The sequence below is a fragment of the Oncorhynchus masou genome, chromosome 18 (assembly GCF_036934945.1).
Source record: "Oncorhynchus masou masou isolate Uvic2021 chromosome 18, UVic_Omas_1.1, whole genome shotgun sequence".
In the NCBI taxonomy this organism is placed as follows: domain Eukaryota; kingdom Metazoa; phylum Chordata; class Actinopteri; order Salmoniformes; family Salmonidae; genus Oncorhynchus; species Oncorhynchus masou.
The window spans coordinates 7,868,589-7,890,884 of NC_088229.1; the positions used below are offsets into that span (position 1 = coordinate 7,868,589).

General features: G+C 43.3%; 1 protein-coding gene across 1 annotated transcript; it reads left to right on the top strand.

Annotated features, from left to right (window-relative positions):
• Window positions 1-4,121: 4,121 nt before the first annotated feature.
• Window positions 4,122-19,761, top strand: LOC135503895 (guanine nucleotide-binding protein G(t) subunit alpha-2-like). The gene is made up of 8 exons (XM_064922078.1): window positions 4,122-4,732; window positions 14,870-14,912; window positions 15,251-15,392; window positions 15,527-15,687; window positions 15,931-16,059; window positions 16,718-16,847; window positions 17,175-17,328; window positions 19,290-19,761. The coding sequence occupies exons 1-8, from the start codon at window positions 4,621-4,623 to the stop codon at window positions 19,475-19,477; spliced, it is 1,059 nt and encodes a 352-aa protein (XP_064778150.1). The 5' UTR covers window positions 4,122-4,620; the 3' UTR covers window positions 19,478-19,761.
• The last annotated feature ends 2,535 nt before the right edge of the window (window positions 19,762-22,296 follow it).

Below are 22,296 nucleotides of genomic sequence, written 5' to 3' on the forward strand. Positions count from 1 at the left end.
GTGTGATAGGTAGATTAACCCTGGTCTAAGGTCCATGAGGTGGATTAACCCTGGTCTTGTGTGATGAGGTGTTAACCCTGGTCTACTGATGAGGTAGCCTGGTCTAAGGTCACTGCGGTAGGTTAACCCTGGTCTACAGTTGTGATAGGTAGATTAACCCTGGTCTAAGTCGGATGAGGTAGGTTAACCCTGGTCTAATGTTGTGGAAGCCAGTGTGATGAGGCGGATTAACCCTGGGGTGTGATGAGGTAGATTAACCTGGTCTAAGGTGATGAGGTAGGTTAACCAGACTGGTCTAATGCTGCGGCGTTCTGGATGAGTTGATGAGGGGTTTAACCCTGGTCACAGGTCATGATGAGGTAGCCCAGCCAATGTTGTGAGCGAGTTGCTGGTCTAAGGTCCAGATGGGAGATTAATGTCAAGTGTTGTGATTAGATTAACCTGGTCTACGATTCCTGGTCTAAGGTCATGATGGGTAGGTTAACTCTGGTCTAATGTTGTGATGAGGTAGGTTAACCCTGGTCTAAGGATGAGGGATTAACCTGGTCTAAGTTGTGATGATGTTAACCCTGGTCTAAGGTCATGATGAGGTAGATTAACCCTGGGTGTTGATCCAGGATCCCGCCAAGGTTCTTAGGTAGGCTCTGGTCTAGGAGGACATGATGAGGTAGATTAACCCTGTGATCTAAGATCATGATGAACGGGTTAACCCTTCCCGGTCTAAGGTCATGATGAGGTAGTTAACCCTGGTCTAAGTTGTGATGAGGTAGATTAACCCTGGTCTAAGTCATGATGAGGTAGATTAACCCATCTAATCCACACTGATATAAGGTTGCCTGATGAGGTAGATTAATGGTCTAAGGTCATGATGAGGTAGATTAACCCTGTTCTACCTGGTCATCATGAGGTAGGTTAACCCTGTTCTAATGGTCTAAGGTCATGATGAGGTAGATTAACCCTGTTCTAATGGTCTAAGGTCGTGATGAGGTAGGTTAACCCTGTTCTAATGGTCTATAGGAGAGGTACCATGTCTAAGGTTGTCATGATGACAGATTAAGTTCTAAGTGACTTGGTGTATGCGATGGAAGGTCATGATGAGGGGCCTAGAACAGAGCCCTGGGGGACACCAGTGATGAGGTAGCCCTGGTCTAAGGTCGTGATGAGGTAGATTAACCCTGCCACGTCCACCTGGATAGGTAGCGATTAACCTGGTCTAAGGTCGTGATGAGGTAGATTAACCCTGTTCTAATCTAAGCGATGTAGATTAACCCTGCTAATGGTCTAAGGTCATGATGAGGTGATTAACCCTCGGTCTAAGGTCATGATGAGGTAGATTAACCCTGGTCTAAGGATCTGATGAGGGTTAACAGTGGTCGAAGGTTGTGATGCCGAGATTAACCCTGGTCTAAGGAAGTGATGAGTAGATTAACCCAGTCTAAGGTCATGATGAGGTAGATTAACCCTGGTCTAAGGTCGAGATGAGGTAGATTAACCCTGTTCTAATGGTCTAAGGTCATGATGAGGTAGGTTAACCCTGTTCTAATGGACTAGTCTGATGAGGTTAACCCTGTTCTAATGGTTGTCATGATGAGGTAGGTTAAGGTCATTCTGATGAGGTAGATTAACCCTGGTCTAAGAGCTGAGGTAGATTAACCCAAGGTTCTAATGGTCTAAGGTTGTGATGAGTAGATTTTCTAAGGTTGTGATGAGGTAGGTTAACCCTGTTCTAATGGTCTAAGGTCATGATGAGGTAGGTTAACCCTGGTCTACAGTTGTGATGACGTTAACCCTGTTCTAATGGTCTAAGGTCAGGTTGTGATGAGGTAGATTAACCCTGGTCTAAGGTCATGATGAGGTAGGTTAACCCTGTTCTAATGTTGTGATGGTTTAACCCTGGTCTACAGTTGTGATGAGGTAGATTAACCCTGGTCTAAGGTCATGATGAGGTAGGTTAACCCTGTTCTAATGGTCTAAGGTCATGATGAGGTAGATTAACCCTGGTCTAAGGTCATGATGAGGTAGGTTAACCCTGTTCTAATGGTCTAACCCTGGTCATGATGAGGTAGGTTAACCCTGGTCTAAGGTCATGATGAGGTAGATTAACCCTTCTAAGGTTGTGATGAGGTAGGTTAACCCTGGTCTAATGTTGTGATAGGTTAACCCTGGTCTAAGATCATGATGAGGTAGTTAACCCTTCTAAGGTCATGATGAGGTAGGTTAACCCTGGTCTAATGTTGTGATGAGGTAGATTAACCCTGGTCTAAGGTCATGATGAGGTAGATTAACCCTGGTCTAAGGTCATGATGAGGTAGATTAACCTTGGTCTAAGGTCATGATGAGGTAGATTAACCCTGGTCTAAGGTCATGATGAGTTAGATTAACCCTGGTCTAAGGTTGTGATGAGGTAGATTAACCCTGGTCTAAGGTCATGATGAGGTAGATTAACCCTGGTCTAAGGTCATGATGAGGTAGGTTAACCCTGGTCTAAAGTTGTGATGAGGTAGATTAACCCTGGTCTAAGGTCATGTGATGAGGTAGATTAACCTGGTCTAAGGTTGTGATGAGGTAGATTAACCCTGGTCTAAGGTCATGATGAGGTAGATTAACCCTGGTCTAAGGTCATGATGAGGTAGGTTAGCCCTGGTCTAAGGTCATGATGAGTTAGATTAACCCTGGTCTAAGGTTGTGATGAGGTAGATTAACCCTGGTCTAAGGTCATGATGAGGTAGATTAACCCTGGTCTAAGGTTGTGATGAGGTAGATTAACCCTGGTCTAATGGTCTAAGGTCATGATGAGGTAGATTAACCCTGGTCTAAGGTCATGATGAGGTAGATTAACTCTGGTCTAAGGTCATGATGAGGTAGATTAACCCTGGTCTAAGGTCATGATGAGTTAGATTAACCCTGGTCTAAGGTTGTGATGAGGTAGGTTAACCCTGGTCTAAGGTCATGATGAGGTAGATTAACCCTGGTCTAAGGTTGTGATGAGGTAGATTAACCCTGGTCTAAGGTCATGATGAGGTAGGTTAACCCTGGTCTAAGGTTGTGATGAGGTAGATTAACCCTGGTCTAAGGTTGTGATGAGGTAGATTAACCCTGGTCTAATGGTCTAAGGTCATGATGAGGTAGATTAACCCTAATGGTCTAAGGTCATGATGAGGTAGATTAACCCTGGTCTAAGGTCATGATGAGGTAGATTAACCCTGGTCTAAGGTTGTGATGAGGTAGATTAACCCTGGTCTAAGGTCGTGATGAGGTAGATTAACCCTGGTCTAAGGTCGTGATGAAGTAGATTAACCCTGGTCTAAGGTTGTGATGAGGTAGATTAACCCTGGTCTAAGGTGATGATGAGGTAGATTAACCCTGGTCTACAGCTACCTGTTGCCCCGTGCACAAAGTGAGAACCATACAGAAATGGTTTGTCGAGATCGGCGTGGAATAACTTGACTCTCCTGCACAGGGCCCTGACCTCAACCTCCATCGAACACCTTTAGGATGAATTGGAAAGCCGACTGCAAGCCATGTCTAATCGCCCAACATCAGTGACCGAACTCACCAATGCTCTTGTGGCTGAATGGAAGCAAGTCCCCGCAGCAATGTTCCAACATCTTGTGGAAAGCCTTCCCAGAAGAGTGGAGGCTGTTACAGCAGCAGAGGGGGGACCAACTCCATATTAAAGCCCATGAACATACTTTTGTTTTTTTGGTCAACCTTTTTTCTTACCTATTTCAGTCAAAATTCTTTAAGTTTGTGTATATAAACTACGGTACTGGAAGCGTCAGCATAGTAGGGGTTTGCACTTTTTTTCATATTAAAGGGGAAATCTGCAGTTCTTACAATAACAAAATCGGTTAACGCCCAATTTTGCAGGGTAAACAGCTGAGGGATGGGGCTGGAGAATTGTAACCACTCTTAAAATCATGGACACATCTATGGATGCATGGGACTGACCATCCAGGAGATGAGCCATGTTTTGAAGCTACTGTATTTGTTTACAATTACATTGATAACGATCAATGGTGTTAAACAACAAGCTCATGAGGCATTAAGTTATACTCTTCAAGAATCAATGGCTATATATAATGCATTTTAAAAGTCCTCAAATGGAGGTACAAGTCCCCTTTAATAAATCTTAAACATAAGTTCTGAAGAGCCATTCTCTGGTGTCCAAGTTACAGAAAATGAAAACAACTACTTTCCTGGCTCCAATGTATCAATAGTCAGAGTATCTCTCCATCCCAAATCCCCAACCAACCCTAGTGGAACCAAACTGGGCCTGCGTTGGTCTTTTCACTCCTAATTAGCTGTGTTAATAGGATTTGTCTTCTGGTGTTTCCATGTTGTAAGACATGCGATTTAAACCACAGAGATATTTAGCCTCTGAAGCTGCAGAGGAGCGACACTTTGACTCAGTATCCCTTGAACAGTAGTCTACCTACTACCTAACAACTCATTGTCTTTCTATCTGGACATCTATTGATAATCTAACGGGTCTTCAATCACCTCAACGACCTGTCAATCAATCATCCCGTAGGAGATTTTCTTGTTTTGTTGTAGCACGTTTGGTGACTACAAACCTGTTTCTGTGTAGCGAGGCACCCAGGACAACTAACCACCAAGATGTCGATGGACGAGCCTGAGGATCTGGAGATGGAGGGAGAGGAGGGGATAGACGCCAAGGAGCTGAAGAAGGAGCTGGCTGAGTCCAAGGCAGTTAAAGTGCTGATGCTGGGTAGGTGAATCAACCCATTGGTGTGAATGTATCGGAGATGCTTCGGAAATATGCTCTTGTGATGAGGTAGCCCTGTCTGGAACTCGTAAGGTCGTTTTGGCCGAATGGCTGAAGCGTTGGAATCCCCCATGAGTTTTGGTTTCCTCTTCATAAAGGAACCCGAAAGGCAATATTTCAGCTAAATACCGTGGAATCATAAACAGGATATTTGTTGTGTCATATGATGTGATATCAGAGATTTGGTTGAGGTCAGTGGTGGAAAAAGTACCCAATTGTCATACTTGATTAAAAGTTTTTTTTTTTACCTTTATTTAACTAGGCAAGTCAGTTAAGAACAAATTCTTATTTTCAATGGCGGCCTAGAAACAGTGGGTTAACTGCCTGTTCAGGGGCAGAACGACAGATTTGTACCTTGTCAGCTCAGGGGTTTGAACTTGCAACCTTCCGGTTACTAGTCCAACGCTCTAACCACTAGGCTACCCGAATGGCTAAAGTAAAAGTGACCCAGTAAAATAAAAGTCTAAAAGTATTTGGTTTTAGCCAGGGGCACATTCCAATACTAACACATCATTTACAAAGGAGGCATGTTGTGTTTAGTAAGTCCACCAGATCAGAGGCAGTAGGGATAAGTGTGTAAATTGTACCATTTTTTTCTAATCATTAATCATGTAATGAGTACTTTCGTGTCAGTGAAAATGTATAGAGTAAAAAGTACATTATTTTCTTTAGGAATGTAGTGAAGTAAAAGTTTTCATAAATATAAATAGTAATGTAAAGTACAGAAAAAACAACTTATGTTGTACTTTAAAGTATTTTTACTTAAGTACTTTACACCACTGGTTGAGGTTTGTATTGAACTGCCATCCAGAAGCAAGGAGGGACCACATCAGAAAGGGGGGGAAATCATTTAATACGACATGATTGGTTCCTCTGACAACCTGGCCTCAAGATAGGACAGAAGAAATATTTCAAATGAAATTGAGATAACATCTGTAATTTTCACATTTAATCTTTCTGGTGTTGAATATATTCCATCAAATGATATCATACTCTTTCTCTGGTCCCATTTTAATCAAACACAGACAATAAGGCCTTGATTCAATCAGATAAAGCGTCTACCGGCAATAGCCCACGCCCGCATAGCTGATGTTTTGATGGTGTCGGAGGTGGAACTGCGTCAGAGTTGTCAAATCGGTGAGCAGCTACCAACGCAGTTCGCTTAATGCTTGATCTGATTGATCACTCGCTCCCACTCGCATTAGAAGTTCAGGACGAGAAAGTGTACGCTATATAGAAATAATGACTCTCAAATTGAAAATCATTCAACTAAATAATGAGGACTTCTATCAGCCTAATCAAAGTGTAGATGACTTGTAAACAAGTTTGCATGGAATTTCTATTATTGCGATTTAATGGTCGTGCCGGCGACAACAGTTGTGACCAATTGGTGTTTTGGCTAAGCCTAACCCTAATCCTTTTCCTAACCTTTACTCATTCTCCTAATTTGCTGCATCAATTCACCTAACCTGCAGCATTAGTTCTCCTAACCTGCAACATTAACTATCCTAACCTGCTCTATTAATTATCCCAACCTGACACATTAACTATCCTAACCTTCATTAAGTATCCTAACCTGCTACAAGTATCCTAACCTGCTACATTAAGTATCCTAACCTGCTACATTAAGTATCCTAACCTGCTACATTAAGTATCCTAACCTGCTACATTAATTATCCTAACCTGCTACATTAACTATCCTAACCTGCTACATTAAGTATCCTAACCTGCTACATTAACTATCCTAACCTGCTACATTAAGTATCCTAACCTGCTACATTAACTATCCTAACCTGCTACATTAACTATTAACATTAACTATCCTAACCTGCTACATTAAGTATCCTAACCTGCTACATTAAGTATCCTAACCTGCTACATTAAGTATCCTAACCTGTATCCTAACCCACATTAACTATCCTAACCTGCCACATTAACTATCCTAACCTGCCACATTAACTATCCTAACCTGCTACATTAACTATCCTAACCTGCTACATTAAGTATCCTAACCTGCTACATTAACTATCCTAACCTGCTTCATTAAGTATCCTAACCTGCTACATGAATTATCCTAATACATGAATTATCCTAACCTGCTACTAATGCTAATTATCCTAACCTGCCACATTAATTATCCTAACCTGCCACATTAATTATCCTAACCTGCTATGTAAACAAATCCTCATTATTACCACAACGGAGCTGCTTGTGGATTTGACAGCTCAGTTCCACCTCCGACACCATCAAAACAACCGCTATGCGAATGTCGGCAGAAACTGATCTGATTGAAGCAGACCCTGAGTACTGATTCTGTCTGTGAATTGAATATGCACTTTGTCTGAACATTGACAGTTAAGAACCAACACACAAAGATCAAGGCGTAATATTCTTTCTCTCAGAATGTTTCAGCTATATGTAACTGAACCTAGAAAAGAAGGAAGAGATTTTGTGGTTTGTTAAAGTACAGATTCAGACCTTGAGGTACATTGAGTTCCATCGCTCCCGAGTTCCATCGCTCCCGAGTTCCATCGCTCCCGAGTTCCATCGCTCCCGAGTTCCATCGCTCCCCGAGGTCCATCGCTCCCGAGTTCCATCGCTCCCGAGTTCCATCGCTCCCCGAGTTCCATCGCTCCCCGAGTTCCATCGCTCCCGAGGTCCATCGCTCCCGAGGTCCATCGCTCCCGAGGTCCATCGCTCCCCGAGTTCCATCGCTCCCGAGTTCCATCGCTCCCGAGTTCCATCGCTCTCCGAGGTCCATCGCTCCCCGAGTTCCATCGCTCCCGAGGTCCATCGCTCTCCGAGTTCCATCGCTCCCCGAGTTCCATCGCTCCCCGAGTTCCATCGCTCCCCGAGTTCCATCGCTCCCGAGTTCCATCGCTCCCCGAGGTCCATCGCTCTCCGAGTTCCATCGAGTTCCATCGCTCCCCGAGTTCCATCGCTCCCGAGTTCCATCGCTCCTCCGAGTTCCATCGCTCCCCCGAGTTCCATCGCTCCCCGAGGTCCATCGCTCCCCGAGTTCCATCGCTCCCGAGTTCCATCGCTCCCGAGTTCCATCGCTCTCCGAGTTCCATCGCTCTCCGAGTTCCATCGCTCCCCGAGTTCCATCGCTCCCCGAGTTCCATCGCTCCCGAGTTCCATCGCTCCCGAGTTCCATCGCTCCCCGAGTTCCATCGCTCCCGAGTTCCATCGCTCCCCGAGGTCCATCGCTCCCAGAGTTCCATCGCTCCCCCGAGGTCCTCGCTCCCCCGGGTTCCCCCATCGCTCCCCGAGTTCCATCGCTCCCGAGTTCCATCGCTCCCCGAGGTCCATCGTCCCGAGGTCCATCGCTCCCCGAGTTCCATCGCTCCCGAGTTCCATCGCTCCCCGAGTTCCATCGCTCCCCGAGTTCCATCGCTCCCCGAGGTCCATCGCTCCCGAGTTCCATCGCTCCCGAGGTCCATCGCTCCCCGAGTTCCATCGCTCCCGAGTTCCATCGCTCCCGAGTTCCATCGCTCCCCGAGTTCCATCGCTCCCGAGTTCCATCGCTCCCCGAGTTCCCGCTCCCCGAGGTCCTCGCTCCCGAGTTCCATCGCTCCCCGAGGTCCATCGCTCCCGAGTTCCATCGCTCTCCGCTCCCCGAGTTCCATCGCTCCCGAGTTCCATCGCTCCCGAGTTCCATCGCTCCCAGAGTTCCATCGCTCCCGAGTTCCATCGCTCCCGAGTTCCATCGCTCCCCGCTCGCCCGAGTTCCATCGCTCTCCGAGTTCCATCGCTCCCCGAGTTCCACCGCTCCCGAGTTCCATCGCTCCCCGAGTTCCATCGCTCCCCGAGTTCCATCGCTCCCCGAGTTCCATCGCTCCCCGAGGTCCATCGCTCCCCGAGGTCCATCGCTCCCCGAGTTCCATCGCTCCCCGAGTTCCATCGCTCCCCGAGTTCCATCGCTCCCCGAGTTCCATCGCTCCCCGAGGTCCATCGCTCCCCGAGGTCCATCGCTCCCCGAGGTCCATCGCTCCCGAGTTCATCGCTCCCGAGTTCCATCGCTCCCGAGGTCCATCGCTCCCCGAGTTCCATCGCTCCCCGAGTTCCATCGCTCCCCGAGTTCCATCGCTCCCCGAGTTCCATCGCTCCCCGAGTTCCATCGCTCCCTCCCAGTGAGTCCAGTCCAGTGGAAAGGCAGGACACAGTGAGGTGTTTAAATAATCACTACTAAAGGTCCAAGTGAATTATGGAACCCATGAAGTGCCAAGCCGATTACACTGAGTTTAACTCAGATCCAGATCCAGTCCAGAAATGTGTTCCCATTCTCTCCTCTGACAGCATTCACCCTTTCACACTACCACGACGACCCAATTCAAACTGTACTGTGCTCAGATTTAATTTTTTTTTTTTTTTTTTTTTACATAGTCCCTTTTACAACACAACACTCTTCTAGAATCTATGATGTGTGGGTTCAGATTGGTTCTGGGCTCAGCAGGATTTAGTTGGGCTGTGGCTTTAGTAGTGTGAAAAGGGTAATCCACTTGGCCTCTCTGTATGTGGTCACTTAAAGTCTCAGTCAATGCTAATGATCAAATCCAAAAAAACAGGTCTCGGTAAAATATATCCAGATACTGGAATAGACAGATCTATTTCCATCAGCCTAACCAGGCCAAATAGCTAACGCTGAGGTCCCCACAAACGGTTTTAGCATCCTGTACCCTTTTCACGCTACTGAGTAAAGCTGAGCTGTACTTCTGATTTGACCTGTTGGAAAGGTGTGTGTGTGAGACACAGTGTTCTCACTCCTACCAGTGGTACCGTATAAATAGTGTTGTGTTCTTTAGCAGACAGTGTTAGTGTGACCGACTGACCCGGGGTTCGAATCCCGTGTTATCCCTTTGATGGTGAGCAAACACAAGTTTTAAGGTCTCAGGTGGCTGAGCAGGCAAACAACTTCTGTTACTTTAGCTCTTGTCTTGATACAAAGTGGTAAGATGACCTGTTTCCAGGTTACATAATGCTTGTTGTGTTACAGGACAGGTTACATAATGCTTGTTGTGTTAAGACCAGGTTACATAATGCTTGTTGTGTTAAGACACAGGACCCATAATGCTTGTTGTGTTAAGACACAGGACCAGGTTACATAATGCTTGTTGTGTTAAGACACAGGACCAGGTTACATAATGCTTGTTGTGTTTACATAATGCTTGTTGTGTTAAGACACAGGACCAGGTTACATAATGCTTGTTGTGTTAAGACACAGGACCAGGTTACATAATGCTTGTTGTGTTAAGACACAGGACCAGGTTACATAATGCTTGTTGTGTTAAGACACAGGACCAGGTTACATAATGCTTGTTGTGTTAAGACACAGGACCAGGTTACATAATGCTTGTTGTGTTAAGACACAGGACCAGGTTACATAATGCTTGTTGTGTTAAGACACAGGACCAGGTTACATAAATGCTTGTTGTGTTAAGACACAGGACCAGGTTACATAATGCTTGTTGTTACATAATGCTTGTTGTGTTAAGACACAGGACCAGGTTACATAATGCTTGTTGTGTTAAGACACAGGACCAGGTTACATAATGCTTATTGTGTTAAGACACAGGAAACATGAAACTCATCCATAACACTCAGCAAGGGGGTACATGAAGAGGAGGGCGGCCAACCTTAATGTGGAAGGGCACTGAGCCAATGGGTGTCATTATGTAACCTGGTCCTGTGTCTTAACACAGCAAGCATTATGTAACCTGGTACTGTCTGTGGCTATGAGTCTGTGGCTATGAGTGGCGCAGGGCTCAACCAATTAGAGTAGATTAAATGGAGAACACTTCTCCACAAGAGGCATCTATTGGATGATGTCTGTCTATGGTCTTTATAACTGCTGTGTTGTTGAATAATCTAATCAACTTCACTACAATTACCCATTTAACTACTAAACTAAGCTGAGATTGTTTTAGTTGAATAGCCAGCTGTATAGCGAACTCCTAGCTATGTAAATGAACATGCCACCATAGGAGTTGGACATTATATAGACCGTTACATGATACCATTACAAACTGATTTGGTACCAGGCTAGACATGATACCATTAATTGACTGGCCTGGTTACAGGATAATATTATATACTGACTGGCCTGGTTACAGGATGATATTATATACTGACTGGTGGCCTGGTTACAGGATGACATTATATACTGACTGGCCTGGTTACAGGATGACATTATATACTGACTGGCCTGGTTACATGATACCATTTATATGAGCTGGCCTGGTTACATGATGACCATTATATAGTGACTTATATACTGACTACAGGATGACATTATATACCTGGTTACTGACTGGCCTGGTTACAGGGACATTATATACTGATGGCCTGGTTACAGGATGACATTATATACTATTACATGCCTAATATGACTGGCCTGGCCTGGTTACAGGATGACATTATATACTGACTGATGACATTATATACCTGGCCTGGTTACATGGACTGGCCTGGTATTATACTGACTGGCCTGGTTACAGGATGACATTAAATACTGACTGGCCTGGTTACAGGATGACATTATATACTGACTGGCCTGGTTACAGGATGACATTATATACTGACTGGCCTGGTTACAGGATGACATTATATACTGACTGGCCTGGTTACAGGATGATATTATATACTGACTGGCCTGGTTACATGATAATATTATAACTACTGGCCTGGTTACAGAATAATATTATACTGACTGGCCTGGTTACAGGATATATACTGAGGATGGTATTATATACTGACTGGCCTGGTTACAGGATGACATTATATACTGACTGGCCTGGTTACAGGATAATATTATATACTGACTGGATGACTGGCCTGGTATTATATTATATACTGACTGGCCTGGTTACAGGATGGTATTATATACTGACTGGCCTGGTTACAGGATGATATTATATACTGACTGGCCTGGTTACTGGCCAGGATGGACAGGATGACATTATATACTGATTATATACTGACTGGCCTGGTTACAGGATGGTATTATATACTGACTGGTTGGCCTGGCCTGGTTACAGGATGACATTATATACTGACTGGCCTGGTTACAGGATGACATTATACTGACTGGCCTGGTTACAGGATGACATTATATACTGACTGGCCTGGTTACAGGATGGTTATATACTGACTGGCCTGGTTACAGGATGATATTATATACTGACTGGCCTGGTTACAGGATCTGGTTATACTGACTGGCCTGGCCTGGTTACAGGATGACATTATATACTGACTGGCCTGGTTACAGGATGTATACTGACTGGCCTGGTTACAGGATGACATTATATATGACTGGTTACAGGATGTATTATATACTGACTGGCCTGACTGGCCTGGTTACAGGATGACATTATATACTGACTGGCCTGGTTACAGGATGGTTACATGATGACATTATATACTGACTGGCCTGGTTACAGGATGATTATATACTGACTGGCCTGGTTACAGGATGATTATTATATACTGACTGGCCTGGTTACAGGATGATATTATACTATACTGACTGGCCTGGTTACAGGATGACATTATATACTGACTGGCCTGGTTACAGGATACAGGATGACATTATATACTGACTGGCCTGGTTACAGGAGGATGATGACATTATATACTGACTGGCCTGGTTACAGGATGATATTATATACTGACTGGCCTGGTTACAGGATGACAGGATTATATACTGACTGGCCTGGTTACAGATGACATTATATACTGACTGGCCTGGTTACAGGATGACATTATATACTGACTGGCCTGGTTACAGGATGACATTATATACTGACTGGCCTGGTTACAGGATGACATTATATACTGACTGGCCTGGTTACTATTATATACTGACTGGCCTGGTTACAGGATGACATTATATACTGACTGGCCTGGTTACAGGATGACATTATATATACTGACTGGCCTGGTTACAGGATGATGACATTATATACTGATTATATACTGACTGGCCTGGTTACAGGATGATAATATTATATACTGACTGGCCTGGTTACAGGATGATATTATATACTGACTGGCCTGGTTACAGGATGACATTATATACTGACTGGCCTGGTTACAGGATGACATTATATACTGACTGGCCTGGCCTGGTTACAGGATGACATTATATACTGACTGGCCTGGTTGATGACATTATATACTGACTGGCCAGGATGACATTATATACTGACTGGCCTGGTTACAGGATGACATTATATACTGACTGGCCTGGCTGGTTACAGGATGACATTATATACTGACTGGCCTGGTTACAGGATGACATTATATACTGACTGGCCTGGTCTGGTTACAGGATGACATTATATACTGACTGGCCTGGTTACATGATGACTGGCCTGGCCTGGTTACATGATGATATTATATACTGACTGGCCTGGTTACAGGATGACATTATATACTGACTGGCCTGGTTACAGGATTATATACTGACTGGCCTACAGGGCCTGGCCTGGTTACAGGATGACATTATTGACTGGCCTGGTTACAGGATGACATTATATACTGACTGGCCTGGTTACAGGATGATATTATATACTGACTGGCCTGGTTACAGGATGACATTATATAGTGACTGGCCTGGTTACAGGATGACATTATATAGTGACTGGCCTGGTTACAGGATGACATTATATACTGACTGGCCTGGTTACAGGATGGTATTATATACTGACTGGTCTGGTTACAGGATGATATTATATACTGACTGGCCTGGCCTGGTTACAGGATGATATTATATACTGACTGGCCTGGTTACAGGATGACATTATATAGTGACTGGCCTGGTTACAGGATGACATTATATAGTGACTGGCCTGGTTACAGGATGACATTATATACTGACTGGCCTGGTTACAGGATGACATTATATACTGACTGGCCTGGTTACAGGATGACATTATATACTGACTGGCCTGGTTACAGGATGACATTATATAGACTGGCCTGGTTACAGGATGACATTATATACTGACTGGCCTGGCCTGGTTACAGGATGACATTATATAGTGACTGGCCTGGTCTGGTTACAGGATGATATTATATACTGACTGGACTGGCCTGGTTGATGACATTATATACTGACTGGCCTGGTTACAGGATGACATTATATACTGACTGGCCTGGTCTGGTTACAGGATGACATTATATACTGACTGGCCTGGTTACAGGATGACATTATATACTGACTGGCAGGATGATATTATATACTGACTGGCCTGGTTACAGGATGATATTATATACTGACTGGTTACAGGATGCATTATATACTGACTGGCCTGGTTACAGGATGACATTATATACTGAGCATCTTTCCATTATATTGATGGTCATTATATAGTGACTCTCTTTACATTATGGTCCTGTCTTTCCATTATGATCCTCTCTGAGTAGCAGTAGTAGTATGGTGTTTAAAGGTTTAAGTAGAAGGTATAAGGTTTTAAATAAGTGACACCAAGGCCTTTGTCCTGAACTGCCTGAGAGAACCTTGAGCATCCCAAATGGCACCCTATTAGACCCTAGTCAAAAGTGGTGCACTATATAGGGGTGGCAGGGTAGCCTAGTGGTTAGAGCGTTGGACTAGTAACCGAAAGGTTGCAAGTTCAAATCCCCAAGCTGACAAGGTAGTTAACCCACGTCATTGAAAATAAGAATTTGTTCTTAACTGACTTGCCTAGTAAAATAAATAAAAATAGGGATTAGGGTGCTATTTGAGCCGTACTGCACTATATAGGGTTTGTTATGTTTCAGTAGTGGACTGTATAGGGTTTGGGAAGTAGCATATGTTTCTCTGGCCACAAGGTCCAAGAGTATTCTTGGCCTGAGGGACTTCTACTAAACTGTAATTATGTTACATATTATGTGACTGATAAAGGTCAACAGATATGTAATGACAAGGCTTTTGTTTTGCCATTTTACCACAAGCAGGACATACTTTTCTTCTAATACATTATCTGTCTGTGTCACAGATGAAAGCCATGTATAACGAAACGTTAAATGGATGACATTTAACTGTCAATAAATGGTGTATTTTTTGTTTTCTTTCAGGTGCTGAGGAGTCGGGGAAAAGCACCATCGTAAAACAAATGAAGTGAGTTAATTTAAAACTGAAGCCTCTCACTGAATGTGGGGCAGCTGAGAGAAATGAGCCGCAGTGTCAAATATATACCACTAGGGGCAGCTGAGAGAAAGTGATCCGCAGTGTTACAAATATACCACTAGGTGGCAGTTTGGATAAGTCAGCAACACCAACCCCCCTCCTCCTCCTCCTCCTCCTCCTCCTCCTCCTCCTCCTCCTCCTCCTCCTCCTCCTCCTCCTCCTTCTTCTTCTTCTTCTTCTTCTTCTTCTTCTTCTTCTTCTTCTTCTTCTTCTTCTTCTTCTTCTTCTTCTTCTTCTTCTTCTTCTTCTTCTTCTTCTCTTCTGGACAGAATCCTCCACCTGGGTGGTTTTAATAAGGAGGAGAAGGTGATGTACAGAGAGGTGATCTTTGGTAACATCCTGCAGTCAGCTCTGTCCATCGTCAGAGGCATGAGCATCCTGGGGATCAAGTACGGATCACCAGACGCAGAGGTGGGTACTGCAGGCTGGGTGTGTGTGTAGAACTATACTATAATATACCCTACTACAGTAAAATTATATTACACTGTATGAACCTGTTTTACTAAACTATACTGTCATATATGTGGTGTTTTCTGTGTGGCCAGGATGAGGGCAAGAAGCTGGAGAACCTTTCCAACTCTACTGAAGAGGGCACCATGCCTTCTGAGCTGGCTGAGTGCATCAAGAAGCTGTGGCTGGACCCTGGTATCCAGGAGTGCTTTGAGAGAGCAGCTGAAGGCTACCAGCTCCTCGACTCCGCTCACTAGTGGGTTAATCTGTCTGCCATTATTACTCAGGACCCGTATTCACTAGCTTTTCAGAGTGCTGATCTAGGATCAGGTTTCCCCCTTGTCCATGTCATCTTATTCATTATGATCTAAATGGCTAAACTGATCCTAGATCAGCACTTCTACTTGGCGACGCTTGATGAATACAAACAGCTCTGACATGTACAGCCTACCTTAGTGATCTGATTCTTGGATTGATTGATTGTGCCATTCGCCGACAGCTTCCTCAGTGACCTTGACCGCATCACCGTGGCTGACTTGACCCCCAATGACCAAGACATCCTACGGTGCAGGATCACGACCGGCGGGGTTAACGAGGAGAGGTTCATCTGCAGAGACATCCAATTCAGGTGATGCTACAGTAGCTAACTACCGGACTGCCTTGTCACAGTACAGTATAGTACACCTGCAAAGATGTCAAATTCAGGTAAGGTAGTGTGATTGGTGCGATCGAACCATTGACCTCTTGCACAACAACCGAACGTCTTAACCATTAAAGAGAATCCTTGTGATCTGAGAGCAGCATTTGGGTTTACAACTCCACGGTTGTGTTTACACAGACAGCCCAATTCTGACCTTTTTTCCCCCTCACCAATTGGTCTTTTGACCAATCACATAAGCTCTTTTGCCATTGCCAATAACTCGGCAAAAAAAAAATCAGAATTGGACTGCCTGTGTAAACGTAGCCAGTAAGGGCTATGTCTTAATGAGAGTGTGATTTCAAAGCACCTCTATTACACCAGCAACTTATAGAGCATGAAGTTTTTTTTTTGTATTTGTATGTGATCGCTGCTAGAATTGAACCACCAACCTTAGCAAGTGCCGCTCTCTCACCATATACACCAACTAAGTACACACTGGAGGAGCTGGAGTGTTTTGCTAACAAACACGCATGATGATTAAGTACTGGAGTTGATGAACGCTCCTCTCCTGCAAAAAGAAACAAGGGCTTTATAACTGATTGATTTGGTTAATGTGATGTGATTGTTGTGTCTCTCTGACGGACAGGATGTTTGATATGAGCGGTAGAAGAGAAGAGAGGAAGAAGTGGATCCACTGCTTCCAGGGCGTCCATTGCGTCCTGTTCTGTAGTGCCCTCAGCGCGTATGACCTGGTGCTGCTGGAGGACGAGGAAATGGTGAGTGATTATACACACACACACTTCAAAGTGAAACTTCAGGAGACTCTACCTCACTTGGGACAGTTGAGAGGGAGATGATTCAACCATACCACAGAAGATGCTGATATGAATCAACAACACCACAGAAGATGCTGATATGAATCAACCACACCACAGGAGATGCTGATATGAATCAACCACACCACAGAAGATGCTGATATGAATCAACCAAACCTCACATGGCTTGTGACTGCAGCCAGCTAAGGTTGTTGACGGTTTTGTAGCCCAACGATGATCGTGATGATAATGATACATCATTCCTATACCCTCCTCTCCTGTTTTCAGAACCGCATGCACGAGTCTCTCCACCTATTCAACAGTATCTGCAACCACAGGTTCTTCGAGGACACCATCCACGTGCTCTTCCTCAACAAGAAGGATGTCTTCCAAGAGAAAATCAAGCATGTCCACCTCAATGTCTGCTTCCCTGACTACGATGGTGAGTCCTACACTGAGTCCCTAATGGCAAAATGTTGTTTTCCCTGAGCTTTTGGCCTTTCGTTTGGAGTTTATTTACCATTCGACAAATGAATGAAAATATCGTAAATCTCTCACTGATTACTTTCAAGTTATTGTCACATGCACAAGAACAGCGAAATGCCTTTCTTGCCTGCTTTTTCCCAAAAATGTAGTCAATATCAGTAGTACAAAAAAACATTCAGAAAAAATGTCAAGTAGAACAAAAACACACGAGAAACAGAAATAAGAAGGCGGCGAGAATGTACCAGTCAAAAGTTTGGATACTCATTCAAGGGTTTTTCTTTATTTTTTATATTTTCTACATTGTATAATAATAGTGACGACATCAATGGCCACTCCAATACTTTGACTTTGTTGTCCTTACAACTTTGGAAGTATGCTTGGGGTCATTGTCCATTGGGAAGACCCATTTGCGAACCAAGCTTAAGCTTCCTGACTGAGATGTTGCTTCAATATATCCACATAATTTTCCACCCTAATGATGCCATCTATTTTGTGAAGTGCACCAGTCCCTCCTGCAGCAAAGCACCCCCACAAGATGATGCTGCCACCCCCATGCTTCCCGGTTGGGATGGTGTTCTTTGGCTTGCAAGCCTCCCTCTTTTTCCTCCAAACATAACGATGGTCATTATGGCTAAACAGTTCTATTTTTGTTTCATCAGACCAAAGGACATTTCCCCCAAAGGTACGATCTTTGTCCCCATGTGCAGTTGCAAACCGTAGTCTGGCTTTTTAATGGCGGTTTTGGAGGAGTGGCTTCTTCCTTGCTGAGCAGCCTTTCAGGTTATGTCGATACTCGTTTTATAGATCTCATTTATAGATACTTTTGTACCGGTTTCTTCCAGCATCTTCACAAGGTCCTTTGCTGTTGTTCTGGGATTGATTTGCACTTTTCGCACCAAAGTACGTTCATCTCTTGGAGACTGAAGGCATCTCCTTCCTGAGCGGTATGACGGCTGCGTGATCCCATGGTGTTTATACTTGCATACTATTGTTTGTACAGATGAACGTGCTAGCCTCAGGCGTTTGGAAATTGCTCCCAAGGATGAACCAGACTTGTGGAGGTCTACAATTTGTTTTCTGAGGTTTTGGCTGATTTCTTTTGATTTTCCCATGATATCAAGCAAAGAGGCACTGAGTTTGAAGGTAGGCCTTAAAATACATCCACAGGTACACCTCCAATTGACTCAAATGATGTCAATTAGCCTATCAGAAACCTCTAAAGCCATGACATAATTTTCTGGAATTTTCCAAGCTGTTTTAAGGCACAGTCAACTTAGTGTATGTAAACATCTGACCCACTGGAATTGTGATACAGTGAATTATAAGTGAAATAATCTGGCTGTAAACAATTGTTGGAATAATTACTTGTCATGCACAAAGTAGATGTCCTAACTGACTTGCCAAAACTATAGTTTGTTAACAAGAAATGTATGGAGTGGTTGAAAAACGAGTTTTAATGACTCTAACCTTAGTGTATGTAAACTTCAACTGTAGTTCTCCTTGGTTCCGAACCAATCCTATTTCTTCCTTAAACCTAACCCAACCCATATCCCTTTACCACGTGTTATTACATACTTAGTGTCTCACTTCTTGCCTAAACTTAACCAAATCACATTTGTTTCTGCCCTCGGAGGCAGAGTTGCCATTAGGACAAGGAAAACTCCATTATGCAAGTGGGGTCTGAGCGCATCTTCCCCCTCGGTAACAAGACATTTTGTTACACACTTGATCTAGATCCTCGGTCAGTTCATTCTTTCACTGAAATTCACAGGATTAAGAAAAATCACTTTGAATGAAAAAGTATCTGAATGAAGTATAAAACCCCTCGTATTCCCTCTGTAGGGCCAGACCCATACAAAGAGAACAAGCAACTCCTCTGTCAGATTTTCATCCTCTAAACTCTTCTCTCCCTTATAGGGCCAAATACATACGAAGACGCCAGTAACCACGTGAAGATGCAGTTTGAGTCTCTGAACTTGAAGCAGGCGGAGAAACCCATCTATACCCACGTCACCTGCGCTGTAGACACACAGGACGTGAACCAGGCCTTCGACACCGTCACAGACATCATCAAAATCAATCTAAAAGATGCCGGGCTGTTCTGAGGCATGACCCTCTATATTACTGCCTGATGCATGCACACACACACACACACACACACACACACACACACACACACACACACCTCAGTGCCCAGTAGGAAATCCCTGTCTGAGACCCGACATCAGTCCTGTCGCCTCACTGACACACTGTAATAAGGGCCAGCTGTGGCCAAACTATCGGCAATTCACTTATAACACACGGTGACATACTGTATTTGCCTTGACATGCCATTAATATTGCCTTGGTCTTATGCGCTTTGTCCCTTCTAGTACATTTTGTTTCTATGGTTCAGACCGTTTGGGACGGCTGAAGGTGAGGATGGATGAGTCATAAAGCTAACATTGACTCAATATTATCTCTGTCCCTCCCTCTCACATCGCCTCAACACTATCCCAACACTATTACAGTCTCCAAACGGGCCATTAGACAGACCTAATTAAACTAGACTTTTCTCTAAATAAATGTGGTCAAATATACATTAGAGCAGGGGTGGGCATTGAAGCTGTAGTCTTGGAGCAAGAGTGTAGGCTTTTGTTCCAATGTGGGTGACCAAAACGAGCTGAATTTGCAGGCATGATCTATGACACAAGATAGCATTCACATAGGCACAACAGATTCTCAGAAAGATTACGTATATAAATGTAAAAACATGCATTCAATTGAAATTCCTATTTTCTTCACTTCTATCCATCAGCCAACCCCTTGGTTTTATTTGGCGACTGTGCTGAAGGAGGTGGACAGTTGTTGGACAACTGTTTATCGGCTGTCACCATCACCACCTCTGAACCCTGGTTCCTCGGACGCTTCCTCTACATCGACATCATCAAAGCCTTAACATCAAGGCCATTGGATTGAAAGAGTATCAAAACAGTTGTAAAAAAAAAGGAAAATGACATAAGGCAGCAGCAGGCTATAAGCTCTTCTTTGAGTGAGGCATTGGACAGGACTTAAATTGTGGAATGTACCTTTAAATCCCTGAAGCTAGTGTTTTTGTCTTACCTTCAGTAGTCTCCTGTGGTCTCCATTTTAACTTTTAAAAAAATTATAAAGTAAACAGTTGAAATTTCAATATTTCAAAATTCTATTTTAATCTATTTTAATAGAATAATAATCTTACACTTTGTAAATAATTAGACCAATCTTTATTTTAAGAAAGACATCCGAAGTACTGTGAGAAAGAAGGGATCTTGTATTTTTGATGTGTGGACACATAAAATAAAGATGCATATACTTCCCTGCTCGGTTTCTGATAGTTGAAGGTTACACAATGCTATTATGACATAGTAAGGAACATTAACCCTTTCCCACAGTGCCGGTACACATTTTGGATCCCGGGACTCATAATATTTTAGAGGAAATATTCTATGAGGTGCCAGTACTCAAGTAGTAGAAAATGACAGGTTCTGATATAACACCGGCCCACTTCAAGCACTGCTTTGCCATTGGCTGGATTGCGAAATACAAAAAGACAAATATGCAGATGAGCGGAGAGCTTTAGTGCCATAATTTAATGGTGTTAAAGATCAACAACATCATCTGTACAAAGTCAAACTGAACCAGAAACATAATGTAGTTAGCACATCTGATCAGTCTCCAGGGTCATATTCATTAGTGCACACCGTTTCAAAATGTAGCAAAAACTTTCTTATTAAAGTCTTATTGGACAATTCCAGGTATTCCCTCCCTGTTTCAGTGTCTTTTCTTCTGTTTGGGGGCCTAATGGTGAATATGACCCTGGAATGTATAGTAGTGTGTGAGGAAGTGGTGACAGTCTATCCCAGATACTATTGCTATTTGGCAACCGTTTTCTGGACAGAATTAATGCTCAGTGGAGTTCTTTTTGGTTCCAAACTAATCCTATTTCTCACTTAAACTTAACCCAACCCATAACCTTTTATTACGTGGAATTACATACTTAGTGTCTCACTTCTTGCCTAAACTTAACCAAATCACATTTGTTTCTGCCCTCGGAGGCAGAGTTGCCATTAGAACAAGGAAAACTCCATTATGCAAGTGGGGTCTGAGCGTATCTTCCCCCTCGGTAACAAGACATTTTGTTACACACTTGATCTAGATCCTCGGTCAGTTCATTCTTTCACTGAAATTCACAGGATTTTAAAAGAATCACTGAATTAAAAAAACAAATATCAGAATTAATTATAAAAAGGCCATAAAATATCAAAGCTATGAATTCCAAAAATCTCTTTCATGCAAGTAATCAATAACAATAATTATTGTCTTATAAAGTGTTTTGATACAATTATTAATCTCACTTGACAATAATCAATATTCAATGATCAATAAATGTGCAATAATGTGCGGTAGTGAACATGAGTCCTAAATATAAAAATTACATTTACATTTACGTCATTTAGCAGACGCTCTTATCCAGAGCGACTTACAAATTGGTGAATTCACCTTATGACATCCAGTGGAACAGCCACTTTACAATAGTGCATCTAAATCATTTAAGGGGGGGGGGGGTGAGAAGGATTACTTTATCGTATTGTTCAATACAAAGTGGTCCATTTTGAACCTTTTTTATTTTATTTTTAAGAATCAGAAATAAGGATTGTAGCCTAAGTGAAACCTCATGTTAAAGTCTACAACAAGACTATTTAATTAATGAAAAGATGGCTGATTAAAATCTTAACACTGTGAAGAGTTAGAGTAGGTGCAGGTCAAATCTATCACAGGAATTACTGATCCATACGCCAACTTCAGACCATTAACCATACTCACAGATTGCATTTATTTCTATCTGATAATCTAAAGAAATACCACAATGAAAAAGAAACTATTTCAACTACTTTATACAAAT

Bases quoted from the DNA above. Each gene is read 5' to 3' on its own strand.
- LOC135503895 (XM_064922078.1), top strand. From the start codon at position 4,621: ATGTCGATGGACGAGCCTGAGGATCTGGAGATGGAGGGAGAGGAGGGG. The intron at 15,688-15,930 runs GTGGGTTAATCT...ATTCGCCGACAG, and splicing joins CTCCTCGACTCCGCTCACTA to CTTCCTCAGTGACCTTGACC. The intron at 17,329-19,289 runs GTGAGTCCTACA...TCTCCCTTATAG, and splicing joins CTGCTTCCCTGACTACGATG to GGCCAAATACATACGAAGAC.